The 13,027-nt window shown below is 53.7% G+C and overlaps 1 protein-coding gene, 1 long non-coding RNA gene and 2 other non-coding genes across 5 annotated transcripts; 1 reads left to right on the top strand and 3 right to left on the bottom strand.

The window, feature by feature from the left end:
* Positions 1–600: 600 nt before the first annotated feature.
* Positions 601–8,411, top strand: Dipk1b (divergent protein kinase domain 1B). Of its 2 annotated transcripts, none has more exons than XM_032903019.1 (5): positions 601–826; positions 4,604–4,729; positions 6,708–6,815; positions 6,906–7,082; positions 7,425–8,411. In XM_032903019.1, the coding sequence occupies exons 1-5, from the start codon at positions 764–766 to the stop codon at positions 8,235–8,237; spliced, it is 1,287 nt and encodes a 428-aa protein (XP_032758910.1). In that variant the 5' UTR covers positions 601–763; the 3' UTR covers positions 8,238–8,411. The 2 variants fall into 2 exon arrangements, with proteins under 2 accessions (XP_032758910.1, XP_032758909.1); XM_032903018.1 differs by having other exon boundaries at positions 603–826; positions 4,604–4,738.
* A 501-nt stretch (positions 8,412–8,912) lies between these two features.
* Positions 8,913–10,442, bottom strand: LOC116901262. Its single transcript, XR_004387969.1, has 2 exons — positions 9,932–10,442; positions 8,913–9,538 (listed from the first exon to the last, which is right to left on the bottom strand). It is a non-coding gene; the product is annotated as an uncharacterized LOC116901262 (long non-coding RNA).
* Positions 9,736–9,866, bottom strand: LOC116902540. Its single transcript, XR_004388143.1, has one exon. It is a non-coding gene; the product is annotated as a small nucleolar RNA SNORA43 (small nucleolar RNA).
* A 590-nt stretch (positions 10,443–11,032) lies between the features above and the next one.
* On the bottom strand, positions 11,033–11,164 carry LOC116902569. Its single transcript, XR_004388165.1, has one exon. It is a non-coding gene; the product is annotated as a small nucleolar RNA SNORA17 (small nucleolar RNA).
* Positions 11,165–13,027: the final 1,863 nt, after the last annotated feature.

Below are 13,027 nucleotides of genomic sequence, written 5' to 3'. Positions count from 1 at the left end.
TATGGGTAGCACTGGGGCACAGGGGAAGGCGGTTAGCCTCCGTATTCCCTGGGAATGCAAATGTTAAGTTCAACAAGCCCCTCACCAAGGGGTCAGCTGCTGCCTTCCTAATCACCCCAAATGAGAGTTACAGAGAGAGGCGTGTCTGTCCATGGGCAGAAATTAGAAAAGACTGGCTCTCAGGAGAAGTTGCTGACCGTGGGGGCTGTGGATCCTTCCCTATGCCCTGGTCCCAGTCAGCGGTGGTGGCCGCAGGACTGACCGCACGTGCATACCGGAGAGGGATGGGGACCGATCCATCAACGTCTTTTACCCTTGAAAAGGTGGAAGAAATGCGCAAGCGCAGGCGGGGGCCCTACAGGTCCTCAGCGCCAGCCCTGCCCCCGTGTTCCGTGCTCGGTCCGGGTTGCTGTAGCGGTCCGCAGAGACCGCAGGGGGCGAGGTCCCCAGCGGAAAGGCTAGAGTAGATGTGGGGCCGCGCGCCGGTCCTCCCACGCGCGTGCACGCCCCTCCGGTTTGTCTCCGTGCGCGCACGCGCGCAGCCCCTCCTGTCCATCTTCCCGCGCGTGCACGCCCCTCCTCCCGGCCATCTCCCTGCGCGTGCGTCTCAGTTGGTCCTCAGAAAGGCACGCGCCTCGCCTTTAACGCGGGCCGAGGACGCGCGGTCCGCATGGAGAGCGAGCGGCGGCCGCTGCGGGCCTGGCCGGGCTGGGGCTGAGGCCGAGCCAGCCGCGGGCTTCCGCAGCCCGGGCCGGAGCCCATCATGCGGCGGCTGCGGCGCTTGGTGCACCTAGTGCTCCTCTGCCCCTTCTCCAAGGGCCTGCAGGTAAGCGGCAGCCGGCCAGGTGCTGCCACACGGGGAGGGGCAGGGCGTGCGACAGCGAGGGTCGATGGGTGCACGCGGGCGCATCGAAGTCCTTTCTTCCCTTTGCTACTTCAAAAAAAATTCCGGGATAGCAAACTTGGGACATATCCAGCCCCTGGCCAGTCCTTGAGACAGCTGGAACTAGGGGCTATGGTGACCTTGGGCCAGTGGAGGACCAGCTCTTATCTGCAGAAGAGGCCCCTCCGCTCATGCTTTGAGGTGATGGGGTCAGGCCACTGGGCTCCAGCCTCTGGTTGCCCAGGTCCTCAGAGCCTACAGAAAGGAGCCAGTATTCGCCAGTCCGGCCGAGGTCTCTCTGCAGGGCTGTCCCGAGGATGCTGGAGGATGCCAGAGGATGCCAGAGGATGCCTTTGTCCCGGGGCCTGGCCTGCCTTAGACTGTTTTAGATAAAGGGTGATGACTGAAGCCTTTTGGATGCAGAGCTCTTCCAGGCCCAGATGCCCTTGCCTGCCCTCTTCCAGAGGCCTTAGCTTGCTTGTGCTATGATCCATGCTCAGTTCTGGGTTGGGTGTGACCTGAGGTGTATGGGGGACCCTTCTTGTGCCAGGAGATGGGGTGTATCCAAACCCCTAGCACTGAAGGATAGATAGGCCCTGACTCAGCAGTGGGTGGACCCAGGAGTGGCAGGAGAGGGGTTTTGGACAGTTCGGTGGGGCTGGCTCAGAGAGACACTCACTAAGTGTCTGCCTCAGCTTCCCTGACTGGGAAACACTAGGGCACCTGGCGCATGGCCTGGGTTTCCTGGGCAGAGAGTTCACTGTGCAGTTACTACCCCTGTAACGACCTTCTCACCTTCCCTGGAGCTGGACTGTTCAGCCCTGACAATTACGGGCCTAGGGCCTGCCAACCTGTACCCCACTGAGTAGCAGAAACCTGTGTGAGCTTTTGAGTACCTCTGTGGTAAGACCTATCCTGGGGTAAGGATCTGCAAAGGCTCAGGGATCCTGGAGAAGAGCTGGGTTACACAAAGGCCAGGTAAACCATCTGGGTCACCTGCTGTCCCTGGCCCTTTGCTCTAGGAGTGGCTGGAAACCCTTTGATTTTGCTCATAGCAACAGTGTCCCCTGCAGTTTCTCGGTCTTCCTGTTTTCCTTTTGGACAAATACGCAAGGAACGGCTGAGTGCCAGGCCAAGAGGGTCCCAGGGGATGTCCACAGAGCCATGCCCCAGAGTAGGAGGTATCTCCTAGAAGAACCTTCTGGAAGAATGTTCTAGAAGAGCTGAGCATTGTTCCTGTGGAAGAGGTTCCTTTTGTTCTAGCCCCGAGGGAACTGGGTTAAACTTGAGCTCCGCATGACTCCCAGGTCCAAAAGTGGGATGCTGGCTGGTTCTCTTCTCAGACTCTGGCCGCTGGTACACAGGAGGCCACAGGAAATGCTTGACTTCAGTAGTAGTTGCAACTCTAGGGTTGTTGTGCCGGTCATTCAGGCCACTTAGGGGCAGGGAAAAGCTTTTCCTGTGGTGGACTTCCTTTGTAACTTTGTAGCCCTCAGGGTAGGAAAGTGGCCAGGTCCCTGCAGGAGTCCTCTCTGCCATAACTGTGATTCCAGCCCTCAACAGGACCCTCCCTGGGTTATGCTCATCTTAGGTGAAAAGTCTGAACAAAGCCTTCCAATCCCTGAATAGGGACATCCACCAGTCCCTGACCAGGAAAGCCCACCAGTCAAACCCTGAGCTGCCTCAAGCCCAGGACTTGAAATCCTAACAATTCTCAGTCTGGAAATCTTCCCCCTGGAAAGCTCCACCCCCAAGAGCCCCTATATAAGCATTATGCTTTGTCCAGTTCCCTGCTATCTGTTTTCTCCGGAGCACAGGCAGCCACTCCTGGATTTGTCCCTCTTCTCCCTGGTCCCTCCAATAAATCTCTTTTATAAGATTTGCTTCCTGGTGTGGCTCTCTCATTGGAAGATGACAGTCAATAAAGAGAAGGGAAGGGAAGGAGCGGGGCTGAGCTCCGCAGCTCAGCTGGGGATCCCCTCCCCTGGATCTGCACTGCCTCTTCTGAGGAGGCTTCCTCTCAGAACTGTGTGGTTCCTGGGCTTCTGAGTCCCAGAACATTTTCCCACCTGAGCAGAAAGGCCAACATGCTGCCCCACAAGTCTGGCCTTCCTTCTCACTCTGCTGCCTGGTCTCTGTGGCTGATCAAGGATATCTAGCCCCATGTGACAAGCTACTTGGAAGCCCAGTCCCTTCCCCGCAGGGACTGCCATTGTCCAGGGTAGGCAGGGGGGAGGGAGGTGGCATCCAGCTGTCTCTGGCTGTCAACTTTGGACACTGCTTGGAGTACTTGGTGGAAGCCAGTGTCCTTAGCACCTAGACCAGACCTCTTCCTACCCACTAGTGTTCTTCTTACCTGTCAGCTGGGAAAACCAAGGCGGAGGGGTGAGGCTGACAGGGCACAGAAGTAAAGGTCTTAGGCTCACCCTCGTCAAGAGTTGTGAAGCTGGGACTATCCACTTTTCTTTTTTTTTTCCTGGTTTCTATCTTAAAAATGTTTTTCAGACTTATGAGTATTTTTGCTGAATGTATATATGTATATCATGAGTGTGTCTGGTGTTGGAGGAGGTTGGAAGGAGGCATTAGGTGTCCTGGAACTGGAGTTACAGATGGCTGACTGGGTGCTGGGAACCAGGCTGGTTTCTTCCTATAAGAGCCCCACTGGTAAGACTACAGAAGTGTGTCCACCACACACATAGGTTTTTGTTTGTTTGAGACAGGGTTTCACTGTGTAGCCTTTGTTGTCCTGGAACTCACTCCATAGAGCAGGCTGGCCTCGAACTCAAGAGATCCATCTGCCTCTGCCTCCTGAGTGCTGGGATTAAAGGCATGTGCTACCACTGCTGGCTTTTTGTTGTTTTGAGGCAAGGCTTCTCTGTGTAGACCTGGAGCTCGCTCTGTAGAGTAGGCCAGCCTTGAACTCACAGAGATCTGCCTGCCTTTGCCTCCCAAGTGCTGGAATCTAAAGGTATGGGACACCACCACCTGACACACACCAACTTTTTAAAAGAAATTGTGGCCAAATGCATAGCCTGAAATATCCTATCCTGTCCATCTCTACTTGGACATAAGGTGCAGTGTGCGTTGACACTCACGTGGAGACACTGGCACGGTCCATCACAGAAAGGTCACCTTCCCACCCCGACTGTTCCTACAGCCCACCCTGCCCCTGACACTTACCGTTTGCCTCTATGCATCTGAGGACTCTGGGGAACTGAGTCTCACAGGAGGTGTCCTTCTGTGACATCGTCCCGGGGGTGGCAGGTGCCTCACTTACTTCCTGCTGAGGCTGAGTGGGGTCTCTATCTCGTGGATGGATTCTGGCTGTTGACCCTTGCTGTGACTGTGGGTGCATGACCCCATGTCTTTCACTGCTTCCCAGGGTGCAGCAGGGTTGTTGGGCCCTGACCCTCCATATTCCTTTTCCTGCTCAAGGGGACCAGTGGGAAAAAGGGTCATGTCTGTGGAGTGGCTGAACTAGCCTCAGGCTGATGGCTCAGCTGCTCAGCTGTAAAAGGTATCTCCATTCAGCTTAGGCTTCTCCTCACTTTGAACCGTCTACCTGTCCCTGACGGAGAGCCCATGGCTGCAGACCCTGGTTGAGTGCTGAGCTGAATGCTACCTGGGTTGAAAGGCTGTGAATGGTCCAAAGGCCACACTTGGCTGTGGGTGAAGAGGGTCCACAGATGGGCACCTCCTCACCCAGTCCCTCTCTCACAGGGCCGGCTCCCAGGCCTCAGGGTCAAGTATGTCTTGCTGGTCTGGCTGGGCATCTTCGTGGGCAGCTGGATGGTCTATGTGCACTACTCATCCTATTCAGAGCTCTGCCGAGGGCACGTCTGTCAGGTGGTGATCGTAAGTCTGCCTGGGCCCTGACCCTCACTCGTACGGTCCTCAGAGATTTGGTGGGGAGGTGGGCTTGGAGGTGGGGGAGTAGAGAGGGCTGGGAGGTCAAGGGGAGGGAGTTGGCTGCTGCACATTCTCAGGGTGGACTTAAATGTTGAAACATGGCTTGTGTTGCAGAGAGACTAGAATGGCCTGGAGAGGGCTGCCTGGCCAGTCCTGAAAGCAGGTTGTGAGGCGGAGTGTGTTGTGTCTTCTCTAGGGAGCTGTTGTTGCAGTGTGGATGTTCTGTGAGTGCATGTGTGGGGGTACATGCTTGCACGCTAGTGCCTGTGTGAGTGTGCCCACTCTGTTCTTTGTGATTGGTGATGGGAGCCAGACAGGGGACACTGCCTTCTTCAGCCCTTGGTTGTAGTCTCAGGTCCTAGACAGGCTTTCAGCAGGTGGGAACTACTCAGTGCATCCCCACTCTGGCCCACTCTTCAGATGGAGAAACTGAGGCTTAGAGACTGGGAACAGCAGGAGTCCTGAGGACAGCTGAACGTACCTCAGTTTGTGTGTGTGTGTGTGTGTGTGTGTGTGTGTGTGTGTGTGTGTACGTACACGTGTACATGTATGTTGTTTCTGGGGTTAGTACTGAAGCCATTAGACTTGGTGGCAAGCTTTTTTCCTCTTGAACTCCGTCCTTTCTGTCACCTTGGGACGCTGGGCAGGGTTAGTGGGCTCTCGCCTCTCCGTCTGTTGAGTCCAGGGTAGCAGGGCCCTCCCATCCCCCAGAGTCCTATGACTGGTGTTGATGGGGTCTCGGCAGGCCTGTGCTGGAGGGCTTGCCCACAGGGTGGCGGGATGACGGGTATGGCTTTTCTGTTTCTATCTCTATCTGATGAACCTGTTTCTTGTGGCCGTAGGACACAGGCTTTTGTGGGTCACATGGCTGAGTCAGCGCTTCTGACTGGCTCAGTTTCTTGGTGAAGGTGGGGGTGGTATTGGGTACTTTTTTTTTTTTTTTTTACCCCCTTTTCAACAAGCCTGGCTCTGACTAACACCAGGCTCTATGGCAACCAGTGATGTATATCCAGGAATTTACCCAAGTGAGAGCCAGGCTCTTCACCCTTACACTAGGGACTGGGTAGTGCTGATTTAATCTGATGAGAGGCTCTCCTTGAACCTTTGGCTAATGAGATAGCCTGGGGCAAGTCTGGCAGGAAGTTAACCCCCCCCCAGTTGTGGGGCCCTGGATGCCATTTCTTTAGGGATGGTGACAGATAAGCCTGGCAGTGACTAGCAACTGAAGGATTGGACAGGGCGTTTGAGGTACTGGGTCTCCTTGGTTGGTGGCTCTGAGTCCAGATGGACCCTGAGGGAGACATCAAGGCCTGGCCCTACCATGGGCTACTTCTGCCTTAGCCAACAGGGCAGGCTTAACAGGACAGAGGTCAGAGTGGATTTGAATGTGCTGGATGGACAATGTGGACAATTCTCAGGAGTGCCCTGAGCTGCCTCAAGAGTTCCCAGCCATGCTGGGTCCAGAGCTTGGACAGCCTCATTCTATGGGGGACCAGGGATGGGCGGCTTAGGTGCCCAAAGGGTGCTGCTCACTGGGGAAAGCCTGAGGCTTAGTCATTGGGCACGATCAGGGTCCCGTGTGGGACTTGTGGCTTTCATCTGACCCCGACCACAGCTCTGCTGCTGAGGACCCAGCTGGGCTGCAGTGAGAATCCTGTTAGGGGGAACCTGCCTGTGGTCCTGGCTACCTGTTTACTCTCGTGGCAGTGTCCGGCGGCACCCTTCTCTGGGGAGACAAGCCATTTCCAGCAGCCTCTACATGCTTCAGGACAGGGACCCATCCAGTCCAGTCAGTGCTGCTGTTGGTTTTCCCCTCCTCCCTTTGCTTGTCTTTCCTTCCTGGGGGTTCCTAAAGGAGTGTGGCTAGGCTGGCTGTGACCATGCTCTAAGCCATACCCTGGTCCTGTCTCCTCAGTGTGACCAGTACCAGAAGGGCATCATCTCGGGCTCTGTCTGCCAGGACCTGTGTGAGCTGCAGAAGGTGGAGTGGAGGACCTGCCTGTCTTCAGCCCCAGGCCAGCAGGTGTGCGGCTGGGCATGGGGTCGGACTGGCGTGGGTGGCTGCCTGTGTATGCTGGGCATCTAAGGGCAATATTTCTGTGACCTCTTCTAGGTGTACAGTGGGCTCTGGCAAGACAAAGAGGTGACCATCAAATGTGGCATTGAAGAGGCGCTGAACTCCAAGGCCTGGCCAGATGCAGTCCCGAGGCGGGAGCTGGTGCTGTTTGACAAGCCCACCAGGGGTACCTCCATCAAAGAGTTTCGGGAGATGACCCTCAGCTTCCTGAAGGTTAGTGGGCAAACCTTTACTGTAGTCCACAGCAGGGGATGTCTACAAAGACCTGGGCAGGAGGCAGGCAGGGAAGCATCGTCCCAGGGCTTGTGGGAACAAACCGGCAGCATGGTGAAGGCTCAGGAGTTTGAGGACTCCACATCCAGTGTGGCTAAAGTAGGGACTAGGAGATGGGAACAAGGCTCAAAGCTAGTGCTGTGGCCTGTGTGCACAGCTCAGAGAAGAGCTGGTGTGTATGGTGCAGGCGGCACTCCTTGATTTTCTAGAGACCAGGCTAGACCAGAGTGCTCTTCCAGCTGAGGTATGCTTCTCTGCTTTCCTTTTGGTCTCAAATGGCAGGCTAACTTAGGAGACCTGCCCTCCCTGCCAGCGCTGGTTGACCAGATACTTCTTATGGCGGACTTCAACAAGGACAGCAGGGTATCCCTGGCAGAAGCCAAGTCCGTGTGGGCCCTGCTGCAGCGCAATGAGTTCCTGCTGCTGTTGTCCCTTCAGGAGAAGGAGCATGCTTCCCGGCTGCTGGGCTACTGCGGGGACCTCTACCTTACTGAGAGCATCCCTCACGGCTCCTGGCACGGGGCAGTGTTGCTGCCTGCCTTGCGCCCCCTTCTACCGTCTGTGCTACACAGGGCTCTCCAGCAGTGGTTTGGACCTGCATGGCCATGGCGTGCAAAGATCGCCATTGGCCTGTTGGAATTTGTAGAGGAGCTCTTCCATGGTTCCTATGGTACCTTCTACATGTGTGAGACTACACTTGCCAATGTGGGGTACACAGCCACCTACGACTTCAAGATGGCTGACCTGCAGCAGGTGGCCCCAGAGGCCACTGTGCGTCGCTTCCTTCAGGGCCGCCACTGTGAGCAGAGCTCTGACTGCATCTATGGACGAGACTGCAGGGCGCCATGTGACAGGCTCATGAGGCAGTGCAAGGGTGACCTCATCCAGCCCAACTTGGCCAAGGTGTGCGAGCTGCTGAGGGACTATCTGCTGCCCGGAGCCCCTGCGGACCTTTATGAGGAGCTGGGCAAACAGCTTCGCACATGCACCACACTGAGTGGACTGGCCAGCCAGGTTGAGGCTCACCATTCTCTGGTGCTTAGCCACCTTAAGACCTTACTCTGGAGGGAGATCTCCAACACCAACTACTCTTAAGGCTGCAGGCTCCAGCCACTCGGGCTCTGCTGTGGGTGGAACTCCCACAGACTATCTACCCCTCTGCAATCAAGTCTCCCCACTCATCCCAACTCAGCAGGAGTCCCTATCAGAGGCTGGCCCACTGGGGCCATTCCTCTGAATATGTAAATAAATGGCTTTTATGTGACACTTGGTATGTGGATCCTTTGGTATAGTGTGGTCAGCTGCTAAGAAGGGTGTGACTGTAGAGCTCTGGTCTGGGCACCAATGAAAGGACATAAAGTCATGGTCTTTAATGCTAACCTTTGTTTTCTAGAAATTCTGCACTATCCCAAGGATCCAACCTGTGGACTTAAGCATTTCTGCCACAGGCATCATGCTCTACCAAGGAGCAATATCTGCTATGGCACACAATAGCAGCCCCAGTCTGGGCTTCAGACACTTTAGCGGAGCAGCATTTCTGTAGTGTTGTCCTTGTGCCTCACTCCTCCCCCACCAGTCTCCTGGCTTAGGGGAAATGTTTGCCCACAGTATGCAGAAAGCTTAGCTCCTGTTAAAAGCCAGTTCCAGCCCAAACTAAACCTCAAATCTTACCATTTACTATGGCATGCTTTATTTTCCAGGGGAGATAGATGAGAAGAAACTTAATAGGTATTTACCCTAAGGTAGGAGAGTGCTGATAGCAAAGAAAGATTCCAGCCGTAAGAATTGATAAGTTTATTTGTGTCACAGCATCTACTACAGCCAGTTCCCCTCCTAGATCACTCTTTCTCCTTCTTAGTTTTTCAAGACAGGGTTTATTTGTTTTAACAGTTCTGGCCATCCTGGAACTTGCTTTGTAGACCAGGCTGGCCTTGAACTATAGGGACCACTATCACCCTCCCCCCAACTCATTTTTTTTCTTTTTCTTTTTTTTTTTCGGAGCTGGGGACTGAACCCAGGGCCTTGCGCTTGCCAGGCAAGCACTCTACCACTGAGCTAAATCCCAACCCCTCCCCGCCAACTCATAATTATATCTTTTAAGACCATGTACAGTCAGGTAGAGATGTTGAGTTTTAGAGGTTCCCCATCATCTCCAGTGCCACTACCATAGACCAGTCAAACCCAGGCCAACCCAAATCCAGTCCATAACTTAAGACATAGGCTGGCTACCAGGGTTAAGTTCAGAGCTGCCCAAAGCCATATGGGGAGTTCTGTAGGACACTGGTGAGGTCAGAGGGCATACCTCAGGCCCACGGCCTAAAATCATATCTGCACTCATCCTGATCAGCCATCTTGGCCAATAAGTAGGCCCCCTTCCTTCTTCCTGGCTTCTGGATCTGGAAGATGAAGAAAGGACGGATAATTTCTTGTATTTTCCCAGCCTCTCAGAAGGTCTCCTAGAAAACTCACACACACCTCCAAAGTTCTGTCTTGCGAAAATGCTGACCATGTGACCCTTTGGTGAGCCCTAGAGGCATTGGCATCTGGCCAACAGCAAAGCCAAACCCCAGTGCCATTCCACTGTGGCTCTGCAAAATGTCAGGCTACAAACCATTCTTAGTGCTCACTGGCTTCTGAACACTGAGCGTAGAAATAGCCACTTGCTTTTTGCCCCGATGTCACAGGCAAAGCCGAGCTAGGCCTGCGGTGCTGTTCTAGGACAGCATCTTCAAGGCAGCCACGTACATCCCATCTGAGCATGCTCCAAGTGGGTCCAGCCCACCTCTTACCTCAACTGGGTCATTGCTGGGCATTTAGCACAAGCAGAGTTTAGTCACCAACTTTCCTGTATCAAAGAAAACAATGTAGACCCTCTTAATCCATGCGCTGCACCACGTCACTGTTAGCTGTCCCACTATACTCCCATATTCTGGAGTCATGGTGCGACATGAACCTATTACCAGGCACTACTTCCCTCCCCATTATCAGTTCCGCTTGCCTGGGGTACCAGCGATGGAGACTCCAGCCCTGCTATTGTGAAGGCCACAGAACGTGCAGTCTGCCTTTCTGGCACCAGCCAGCAAGCAGCGGAGATATCTAGTTTGAAAATCCATCTTCTCACATCAACGTAGCCGGCCAAGCACTTGAGATCTTTAGCTAGTAACTCCACTCCTCTCCTCAAAGGAAAGCTCTGGGGTTATACTGGCTGTTTCTGTGCCAACTTGGTACAAGCTCCAGTCATCAGACTCAGCTTAGGAAATGCCTACGTGAGCCCAGCTGTAAGGCATTTTCTCAATTAGTGACCAGTGTGGGGGGTTGGGAGAAACCCAGCCCATTGTGGGCGGTGCCATTCCTGGGCCGGTGGCGGAGCAGGCCTTTAAAACCAGGCAGAGGTCAAAGCCCAACCCCTTGATTGGAGTTGGAGTGGTCGTTCAGAGCACTGAAGGCTGAGTTCAATTCCCAGCAACCACGCAGTAGCTTATAATAGGCTTTGATGGCCTCTTCTGGAACAGTTGTACAGGCAGAGCAGCACTTTCATGGTCTCTGCACCAGCTACCTCCAGGTTCCTGCCTTGGCTTCCTTTGGCAATAAACATCAACGTGTAAATGTAAGCTGAATAAACTCTTTCCTCCCTAACTTGCTTCTCGCTAATGGCGTTTCATAGCAATAAAAATCCTAACTAATCCACTGTTGTTACTTGAGACAGTCTCTTGACCCAAACTGTGTCCCAGGATCTTTTGAGAGTTACTGGTTCCACGATTTCCAACAAACCAGTTTATCAGAAACTTCCTCTTTACAGACGAGCCCCTCTATTGAGTTTACTCAGAGCCATCAAATGACCTAAGCCAGTCAACAACCGGGGGACAATCCCACATCCAGCTTTAGGGAGCATTGTCAGGCTACAAATCATTCAGATGTTCACCGGTCAGAACACTGAGCGTAGACATAGCCTCTCTCCTCTCCGCCACCTACTGACACAGATGTGACACAGACGCCACACCTGCAACGCCTCTAGGGGCAGGGTCTTGAACCAAGTGCCTGGTACCACACCACGACCGTTAATCCGAAACTTCGTAACTTTAAGTCAACTTACCCAAAAGTCCAACACATCCTCCCGGGAGGGCGCTTACTTTCAGCAGACAAACTTCCTAGAGAAGGAAAGGAAGGGAATGATCATTCCACACACACCTCGGCAACATCACATTGGGAGACTACACCAGGCCTGTATTTTATCCCTACTCCAATGAGTCCACAGGTTTGTTTTCCTTGCTAGGGCTTTCTACAAATAAAACAAATTTACACAGCTTTCTCCTGTCTCTCCAACTCTGCAGCATTACGCTAAACAGGAAGGGGGCACCCCTCTAGAGCCCCACCCAGGGTTGACCACAGGGCCTTCCCGCGTACTAGCCCAGACAGGACCCTCGGCTTTCACTCCTGGGACTTCTGGGGCCGCCCACCCGGCCCTCGGGCACATCATGAACTACCCTTCCCCTTACCACATGACTAGTCTGCTGCACGTATTAGGGCGATTAAACCCTCAGAAGGAAAGCACGGTGCGTCTTTGTTACGATCGTCAGTACGAGACGCAATCTTCCCGGTGGCCGGCCAAGGGCTATGTAGGGTCATCCGCGGCGCCCCAGGCCAACAACGGAAGCAAAAACGATAGGAACCTACACACCACACCGTCATGGCCGCTGAGAGGCCGAGCAGCCCTACGCCACGTCCTTTATAGAAGCGACTACGGCAGCCTGCGAGGGACTCTCGCTGTCCTCCAAGTGCAGCGCCCTCTAGTGGCCCCTTTGTTCCTCGCCGGCGCGTCATAGGCCAGTCCTCCAGAAGCTTCTGTATTGCTTGGTCCTACATCCTGCCTTGCCAAGTGGATCTGAGAGACTAATTTCAAGTGTTGACAAGCGCACAGGACTTTTCAAACGACCCATGAAGTCCTGCGCCTCCTTACGAAACTCCCTGTGTTTTTTTTTTTTTTTTTTTTTGGTGGGGGCAGCGTTGCTCTCCAAGTTCTTAGTGATACCAAAGCTTCCACACAAAGAGGGAGGACAAACTTTGACTGACCAGTATTTAGGAGCCAAGGAGGTGACCATTTGTGCCCCTTTTACGAGCAAGCTTTGGGGATGAGTCAGTAAAGAGCTACGGAGTGTTCATGTATTTCAGATACTTCTATCTTGCTCCACCTGGGGGGGGGTTGTCTGTGGATCTGAGGTGCACAGCAGCTTCTTTTTTTTTTTTTTTTTTTTTTTTGGTTTTTTTTTTCGGAGTTGGGGACCGAACCCAGGGCCTTGTGCTTCCTAGGTAAGCGCTCTACCGCTGAGCTAAATCCCCAGCCCCACACAGCAGCTTCTTGAAGGAAGCCTGTCCTCTGCTTCAGGATCGTGCTTAAAGACACATAATACACTCAAATGACTTGCTGCGATCTGTGTACAGATCACAAGTCTAATAAGTCCTGAAACTGATGAGGGCTCCCAGGTGATGGGGTAAATCGTGGGCCTGGGGACACTCCAGTCAGCACTCTTCTATTACTGGTAGGCCAGGGCAGCCACACTTGCCGATGGTCCCAAATTCATAAATTCTTATTTTGCCTGCCTGCCTGCCTGCCTTCCCACCTCCTTCCCTCCCTCCCTCCCTCCCTTCCTCCTTTCCTTCCTGGTTTTTGATACAGTGTCTCATACAGCCTAAGGCTTCCTTCAAACTTGCTATGTAGTTGAAGATAACCTGAACTTCTGATCCTCCTGCCCCTAACTTCCAACTACTAGATTTGAGGGGTGAACCATCATGCATGGCCCGAAGCCTTGAATCTTTACAGTAGACGCGAGTGTGGGGCCCATCTTCATCAGCCAGAGGGGAACTAAGACCTCAGGAATAAGAAATGT

The sequence above is a fragment of the Rattus rattus genome, chromosome 5 (genome assembly GCF_011064425.1).
Source record: "Rattus rattus isolate New Zealand chromosome 5, Rrattus_CSIRO_v1, whole genome shotgun sequence".
Taxonomy (NCBI): Eukaryota; Metazoa; Chordata; class Mammalia; order Rodentia; family Muridae; genus Rattus; species Rattus rattus.
Note: the sequence above shows the minus strand (reverse complement) of the source record. Positions and strands in the feature narration are given on the sequence as shown.

Coding starts and splice junctions, on each gene's coding strand:
- Dipk1b (XM_032903018.1), top strand. CDS start 764: ATGCGGCGGCTGCGGCGCTTGGTGCACCTAGTGCTCCTCTGCCCCTTC. Junction 827..4,603: donor CCTTCTCCAAGGGCCTGCAG/GTAAGCGGCAGC, acceptor CCTCTCTCACAG/GGCCGGCTCCCAGGCCTCAG. Junction 4,739..6,707: donor ACGTCTGTCAGGTGGTGATC/GTAAGTCTGCCT, acceptor CTGTCTCCTCAG/TGTGACCAGTACCAGAAGGG.